This window comes from Chrysochloris asiatica, unplaced genomic scaffold (genome assembly GCF_000296735.1).
Source record: "Chrysochloris asiatica unplaced genomic scaffold, ChrAsi1.0 scaffold00011, whole genome shotgun sequence".
Lineage (NCBI taxonomy): Eukaryota > Metazoa > Chordata > Mammalia > Afrosoricida > Chrysochloridae > Chrysochloris > Chrysochloris asiatica.
The window spans coordinates 37,181,792-37,190,447 of NW_006408529.1; the positions used below are offsets into that span (position 1 = coordinate 37,181,792).

At 36.3% G+C, this 8,656-nt stretch overlaps 1 protein-coding gene and 1 pseudogene across 1 annotated transcript in view; both read right to left on the minus strand.

Moving 5' to 3' along the window:
• PPP2CB (protein phosphatase 2, catalytic subunit, beta isozyme) overlaps positions 1-8,656 on the minus strand; it is a 50,604-nt gene that overhangs the window by 14,287 nt on the left and 27,661 nt on the right. The window contains exons 5-8 of the mRNA XM_006834524.1: positions 5,491-5,580; positions 5,201-5,362; positions 738-856; positions 620-696 (exon numbers count right to left, since the gene is read on the minus strand). Coding sequence (XP_006834587.1) covers positions 620-696; positions 738-856; positions 5,201-5,362; positions 5,491-5,580 — 448 coding nt within the window. The remainder of the gene's footprint in view (positions 1-619; positions 697-737; positions 857-5,200; positions 5,363-5,490; positions 5,581-8,656) is intronic.
• Positions 2,141-2,634, minus strand: LOC102816403 (annotated as a pseudogene).

An 8,656-nucleotide genomic window follows, 5' to 3' on the forward strand; every position in this document is an offset into this window, starting at 1 on the left:
TGGTCGGGTATTCTGTGTTGTTGTTGGCGGAGCTCTCTGCTATACGTCCACCCAATCCGCCATCTTGTTTTTGGAACCACTGAACATTTGAACCATTACTCTAGGGCTGGAAGTAGGAATGGTGACCCACTTCTCAAAGTGATACTTTTGGTTTTATAAACAGAGATTGGGACAGGAATTACTAGGGAGTCAGTGTTCTTGACCTGTCACATCAGGAGTGTTGGGGGACTTTTGTCCTAGCGGCCAGGTCAGGATAGGGAGGTGCAGTCCTCTCCATTGTGCCAGCCAGGCCTAGGGCTTCTGGAACCTGGGACTGATTAGAAATGAGGTGGCCTTCCACACCTGGGGTGAAACAAAGTCCTAGATTGGGGATAAGTAGCCCCCATATTCCTGTTTACATTTGCCCAGAATAATTTCTAAAAGAAGGATCTGAGGATAGAGAATAAGCCATGGTTCAAATGCTGCAATCTCTAACAGTTATACTGAAATTTAGTACATTTTCATGAATATATTTTTCTCCATTTGTTATATGCTCTTAGGAAAATTTTCCCCAAATTTAAATAATTGTTTAAAATAATTTCTCCAGTTAAATGTTAGTTTTGCTAGAAGTCGACTTTACCATACTCTGTACTACACCATTCCAAAAGCAGGAATCCATTAGTTCTATTTTTAATATCTACATTTTGAATTTTCCTTCTGAAAAATATATACATACATTTAAATTTGAAAGTACTTACAAGGAGTATTTTAAAGTGTCATCTAGTTCCATGATAGCAGCCTGGTTCCCACAGCGATAACAGTAATTGGGTGCACTGAAAATGGTAACCACATTCCGATCATGACACCAATTATATCCCTGCAGCATAGAAGAAAACCAGTCATTTATTTCAAAATTACGATCTTGATATAAATATGTTTCAAATTAATTAAAAGATTTCATATATTCTCTGTGGAAATGTAGCCTTTGATGCAAAGAATGAAATACGTATTATAGTGTCTTGTGACATGAAATTCAAAACTGTATTGTTAATCTTCATCTCTACCAATTTTTCTGTCAACTTGATATACACTTGAGATCTCAGCTAAGTACAGAGATCTCCCAAAATGAAAGAAAATTTCTTAATTTCTCTATATAATTATGTCAATTTTGGTTTTATAAAGTTTAAAGATATTATTGTTGTTGTTAAGTGCCGTCAAGTCAATTCTGACTATATAGGGTTACTGAGGAGCGACTGGTATGTTTGAACCTATGGTTCAAACCAATCTTGCGGTCTAGTGCTCTGTCCTACAGCACTGCAACCAGGACTCCAAAGATATGTTGTTGTTGTTGTTGTTGCTAAGTGCCACTGAGTTGGTTCCAACTCACAAAGACCCAGGAGTGGCTGGTGAGCTTGAACTGCCAACCTTATGGTTCAAACCAACTTTGCAGTCCAGTCATTAACCCACAATGCCACTAGGTAAATACAAATTTACAATTACTTTTCCTAGTACAATTATTACTGGGCCAATTTTCACCAGTAATTTCCTCGTTTATCTCCAAAGATACTTTGTTTATCTTAAAGTCTATTCTGACTCATATCATTATTAACTATATTCTGCATAATTGACTGCTTGACAAACCAATATAATATTTTTCAACCCTTTACCTCTATTCTGGGGTGTTCTGTTTTAAGTATAAACCAAACAGCTGAATTTTGATCATTTATCCAATTTGAGAGTTTTTCTTCATCAAATAAAAAATTTAGTCCTTTTACATTTTTTAAAAATTAAAATTTTTACTGCAAAGTTTATTATATATATCATCAGTCATAGATCTTTGTAATTACATTAAAAAATATAGTATAATTACATAAATGCTACCAAGTACATTATCCAAATGGGGACCACTTTATGCCCACAATTCACTTCTGTAGTTAAAGACAGAATCTTCGTGATTTATGAAATGAAGATTTAACACTGAGATGCAGCTGAACGTCTGTAACACATTAAGTTTTACAGACAGCAATGTAGAAGAGATGCATTTTTTAATCACTTTCCATTTCAGTGACCTTGTGTAAAAAAATAAACCAAACATTCAGAAGTTCCTAGTCTCCTCCAAAGGAATTTTCCAATGCACATAGAAAAATGGTTAATGAGATCTTTAAGAAGCACCCTCCATATCCGCATCCTCTTGTAATTTCTGCACCATTTTTCCTTCCAGCTGCTTTCCTTTACCTGCAAGAGGAACCCGGATAAGATGGATGTTTTGCTTGACTTCTCTGATGTCCTGAACTTTCTGTAACTCTTAATTTTTCTTTAACCTGCTAATTATAAATGTAGCTTGGTGTTTCTGTTTGATCTTTTCAACTCTCTTCATTGCATCAATAGTTTTATTCCATAGCTCTTGCTGGTATTTGACGGGTTCATTTCTACATATTTCAAATTCAAATGAATTATGCTCTGTCAGATTTTTGCCAGCTGCTTTCCGGAATGCTTCAGTCCACCTGACCTTGCGAGGATTGCAAAGTTGTCTTAATAGTTTTATGACATTTAGATTTGCAGAATCTATACGTATACCTTGCAATCGTCGGGGATGAACATCATGCCATGCCCCGGGTAGATGGGCCCGGAACAGAAACACTTCTTGATATACATGTGGGCCCAACGTGAGTACGTAGCAGCCCCATTTACATCTCTTATAATTACTGACATAATTGATTTTTACTACATGAATTTGTTTTCTTTACTTATCAACTTATCATGCTGTTACCTTTCTCCTTGCCTCTACTGGGCTGGTAACATTTTCTCAAACACCTTGCAGCCACTCTCTACCAATCTAGGAGGATTTATATGCTATTTCTATTTTTTAAATATATAGTACACATTGGGTTATCAGTTCAATGATTTTAATTTATAGTACACATTTTTAATGTATCGTACAGAAGGTCATCAGTTCAATCCCACAAACAGCTCCAGCTCTTGGTGAGAACGATGAGGCTATCTACTCCTGTAAAGACTGGACTTCTGGTATGGCGCTAAAGGATAAGCACTTGATCCCAAAGTAAAATGTGAACTGCTAGATTGGCAGTTCAAATATACTAATTGCTTCTTGGAAACCCTATACAGGATTGCTATGAGTTGAAACTAACACAGCAGCATTGAACAAACTACATCACAGTACAGAAATCTGGCAGGCACCACTTTAATAAAAGTCAATGTCAACACTAGTGGCACAAACAGATTTCAGATCTCCTTAATATGATGCACTGACAAAGACAGCATCAATTATATGGTATGCCTGCCAAAAAATGCATACCCTGAATCTATTATCATAAGGGAACATAAATCAAACCCAAGTAAAATGATAGTTCTACAAAATGAGTCACTTACACTCTTCAAAAATGTCAAGACATGTATCGGGTACCTGACACGAACTGTCCCTAACCAATAGCTCAATTGTCAAAGTTCTGTTTACATCTTCATGACATTTTCCTTACCAAAAACATACTAAGTCACCCCAATTTTTTTGGCAAACAGTGGTAAGGCAGAACCTCCAGAAATGTACACCTAATTCCATGACAAACATGGTAATGTACTAGCTAGTGGAACTATTTTCTATGCTGCTGTACAGTCATTTACAACAACACAAACTGGAATAGAATGTCCAATTGCTGGCAGAGTCCCCCAAAGGATTGGAGAGATTAGTAATCAAACTAGCTGGTGGCATAACACTGAACTGCTGCAAAACCAACTTGCAATTGATGCCAAGTTCAAGCACCATGCACTCATTAAAATATGACAATATTGAAGAAACTAAGCATATCTGAAGCTGAAAAAAAAAAAATCATACAAAAAAGAGAAGTAATTTCCAAATCAAAGGAAACTGAAGAGATATGACAGTAAATGCAACATGATCAATCCTGCATTAAATCTGTCTCTCTTTTACATATATACAGAAACATATTAAATTTTGTTATAAAGGACATTAGTGAGACAATAAGCAAAATTTAAGTGTTTAGATCAGATAGTGGTATTTTATCAATGTTAATTTCCTGATTATGATAACGATAATATAGTTTTTATATGAGAATCTTTTTTTAGGAGAAATGTAGTATTATGTCTGTAATTTACATTCAAATGGTTCAAAAGAAAGTAACAAGTATATGAAATCTAAGTGAAATGAAGAGAGAGACAGATTAATACAGCAGAAGTATTAAAATATTTATATTTGGGGAACTGTCAAGTGATGCATAAAAGGAACTTTTGTACAGTTTATCAGGTTTTCTCTAAATTTAATTTTAAAAGTGTGTCAAAATTTTAAATGTAAGACTGTAAAAGTTTCAAATCAATTTGTTCTTACAGACCTTTTAGTTAACTTATGGCAAACCCACAAGAATAAAATATTCTAAAAAGAATTTCAGCCATTTTGACTCTCTAAGCAGCACCATGGCAGTTGGGAAGAACAAGCTCTTACAAAAGGTGGAGCCACAAAGAAAACAGCTTGATCCATTTTCTGAGAAAGACTGGTATGCTGCAAAGGGACCAGCTATGTTCAACATAAGAAATACTGGGAAAGCCCTAGTCACAAGGAGTCAAGGAAACAAAATGACAACTGATGGCCTCAAGGGTAGTAGCTTTGAAGTGAGCCTTGCTGATGTACATAGCGATGAAGCTGCATCTAAAAATTAAAGTTAATTTTCTAACAATTGAGGATAGGGCAAAAACTGTGGCCAGCTTCCATGGCATGGCTCTTAACAGTGACAAAATGTGCTCCACGGTCAAAAAATGGTAAACAATGATTAGAGAAACACACCAGTCTATTTATTCTCTTCATGGTGTGCTTGTTGGAAAAGAAAAACTGCTGAAGAAGTCCAAGATTGAGCTGGGAAAACACATAGAGCTTCATGAAGGTAACAGTTCTAGTGAAGCTATTAGAGGTGAGACAGATGCTGAACTTGAATGAGCTGATGGCTATGAGCCACTAATTCAAGAATTTGTTTAAAATTCAGACTTTTAATGGGGAAAAAGAAGAAATCTTATTTGTGAAAACCAGAATTTCAATACCAATATTGTCTCTGGCCTAGCTGCTAATATCATCAAGTTCTTGTTCCTTTATGTAAGTAATGGATAGAAACGTTTCTTGTACTTGGTCTCTAAGCCTTATTACAGACATACACATTTATTTTAAAAGAAAGATCATGCTACAATAGAAAGCAAATACCTCCATTACAAGTTGGTGAGCCCGAGAAACCAGTGTGAGACCATTGGCATGGTTAAACGTCTCAGAAATGTCTTGTCCAAAAGTGTAGCCAGCGCCACGTGGAGAAATACCCCACCCACCACGATCATCTGGATCTGACCACAGCAAATCACACATCGGACCCTGATGAAGAAAATGAAATATGTTACATATTAATAGCAATCATATATAACTAATTTAGATCTATCACACTGTGGTTACATTTACTTTTTTTAAAAAAAAGGAGGAAAAAAAAAAGAAATCAAATGTACCTCATGTGGAACTTCCTGTAAGCGATCCAGGGCTCGTATATGATCCAGTGTATCTATGGATGGAGAGAGGCCACCATGGAGGCAGAATATCTATTTTAAAAAAAGAAATTAGGTATTTACTTTAATAACTGCTAAACTTTAATGTTTACAATGAACAATCCTTCTGTTCTTTCTTTATCCAATTATGGTGGTGGTGTGCCGTGGAGCTGGTTCTGACTCCTAGCAACCCCTGTGTACAGGGTTTCTGAGGTTGTAAATCTTTACAGGGACAGAAAACCCTACCTGTCTCCTGCGAAGCAGCTGGTCGTTTCAAACTACTGACCTTGAGGTTAGTATCAGTAGTCCAACTTGTAACCATTATACTCCTCCCATAGTACCTTACCAATTTTTAGGAACCTTTACTTTATTGATCAATGACTGATTTAAAAAAAAAATGATTTGGGTCTAGAATTTCAATTTTCTGTGCTTGTCATGCCTAGTTGGGTACTGGGTTATACTAGTCACACAGATGATTTATGAAGAAGTGTTCCATCTTCCCCTAAGTACTGAACACAGAAAGTAATTTTTCCTTAGAACTCTGTTGTAATTAGCCTACAGAGGTAGCCAAGTTACCAATTTCATCTATTTGAGTCTCGCTTCAGTTTTTTTTTTTTTTTTTTTTTTTTAAGCTTTTATTGTGAATTTAGTGATAGTTTACATGGGAGCACATCGGTTTGGCACTCATTCTATTGTACTTTGTTTTACTGCAATGATTACAATCCCTTCCATGCATCATCATTTAACAGTATTTGCTTCTATTCCCTCTTAAAATTTTTGGATGTACACAAAAACATTCAGAAATATATAATCATTTAAACAACCAAAGAACACATTCTGCGAGCCTGTCTCCTGTCCACCAGCACAGTCTTTCTCTTTCCATGAGTCTAAAATCCTCAGCTGCTCTCTGTCTCCATGCCATCATCTCTGCCTCTATCTCTGGTGGCACTGCTTTTCTGGACAGGGTCCCACATTCCGCTCATGCTCTTTTCCTTTGATGGTTCTAGGGTCCTCTGTTCCTGGACTGAGAGTAACTAGTCCCCCTTTATGTTAGAAAACTCCTAGCTTTACAGCTGTGAAAATCACAACTCATCATGATAACAATTACTATTGAATCAAAAGAATCTTATCCCCATCTCCTTTCACCGGACCTGTCTAGACAAGATGAAAACTATTCAGTGGGGAGTCTACCTTCCCCAGCATACTCTGAAACTAAACTTCCTCTTAAAAACTTGTAAGCCAGCCACTTTGTGCCTTTGTAGTCCCCACCCCACTTTAGGTAGCCAATGTCTAAGTTGCCCATCCTTATCAACCCTATAGTCTAGCTTCAGTTTTAATATTATTTTGCTATAATAAATTTCTTCCAGCTTTTCAAATAAAGTTATATTGGTATAATTTTGTTTTCTCTATATTTATTGTTTGATGTGCTTTTTTGTGTGTGTGGCTTAATCAGTTTGACATTGTCTTTTTTGGGAGACGTTCCAAAAACTGCTATGAGCCATACTGACCTTTTATTTTATGCAAGTAGATTTTTCATCTCCCTTTTTCTATATACTTTTTAGTTTGAGTCTATTACATTAGAACCGAAGACTTTAGCACTTACCACAACAGATATAAAGAAAGACAAATGGACAAAGGGGGAGAGTGCAAGCAAGGAAAGGGAAGAATGGGTAGGACGGAGGTAGGAAAGAAGGAAAAAAATGATGGTTATCTGGAAAAATAATCTGGTTTGGTGGGTACTAAATGTTATATATTGTCTTTACCTGTTGGGTGGACATGTCACATTGTTCAAATTCCCTGTATACCTATTTTTTTTTTTTAAAGTTTTTATTGGGAATTATGTGGGTTTACTTGGGAATACATCAGTTTTACATTCATCCTATCATTATTTCGTTTCATTGCAATGATTGCAATCCCCTCCATGCATCATCAAACAACCAAAGGGTACACCCCACATGCCTGTACCCTGGCCATCAGCACACAGCCCCTCTCTCTCCCTGAGTCCAGTGTTCCCAGCTGCTCTATCTATCCACATCGTCTCTGCCTCCATTTCTGGAGTCACTGCTTCTCTGGTATACCTACTTATTTTTATCCACTTGCATTCTAAGAAGTATAAAGTCTCCCAATAAACATAAACAGTGATCTACCACCAATGGTGTGTGTGAATTGGCTGCTCTGTTCCTTATAAGTACAAAGATATGAAAGATAAATGGCTCTTTGGAGAGGAGTTTGGGAGTAGGGGAGATGGAATTAGATACATAGAATTTAACCTGAAAACATTCAGTAAGTAAAATGTCTATTTAGCATACTCATTAACAAAATCAGATTAATCAACACTGATAAGTAGTCTCCTGAAACCATTTTGCCCATTATTTTTATGTTAATGAAGATTATATTGATGTTTTTAAAAAACTGAAAGCAATCTTAATTGAAATTTAACACTCTTTAAATACATTACCATCACACTACTTTCTGGCACTGTGGGTTAATGCGCCAGACTGCAAAGCCCTTTGAACTGCAAGGTCAGTGGTTCAAGCTCACCAGCTATTCCTCAGAAACCTTATATAAGGTCGCTATGGGTCGGAACCGACTAGACAACACTTTACAACAACAACGACACGCAAAATAATGTATTTAAAGTAAATTAGTGCAGTTTAAAAATGTGATGGACTGTCAGGATTACACAGAAAAGATCACACCCAAATTATATTTCCATCAGCAACACTTGGCAACTCTGGGATTTTATTGTTTAAAAATTACACCCTATGTTTTGTATTTAAATCAGTGTATTTTAACAAGGCTACATTTAGGAATTGGATTATACGAAATGTGCACAATTTCCTTATAATTTTAAAAAACAACTTTGAGACTTAGCTTACAGGCTAAAGAGAGACTGATAGAATACTAAGACTATGGCCCTTGGTCACCCTTTAGGTTTGGAATTGAACTCACCCTATGGTGAAATTTTCAGCCAAGCAACTGATAGGGGGTGAACACCAGCAGTGAAACATGCACACCACAGACATACTAGTCAACCAACAATTTGAGATCAAATGGGCAACATTTACTTAAGGGCAAAATTCAAAAAAGAAGAAATGAAAGCAAGAAACAGGGAAGAAGTGTGATTAGT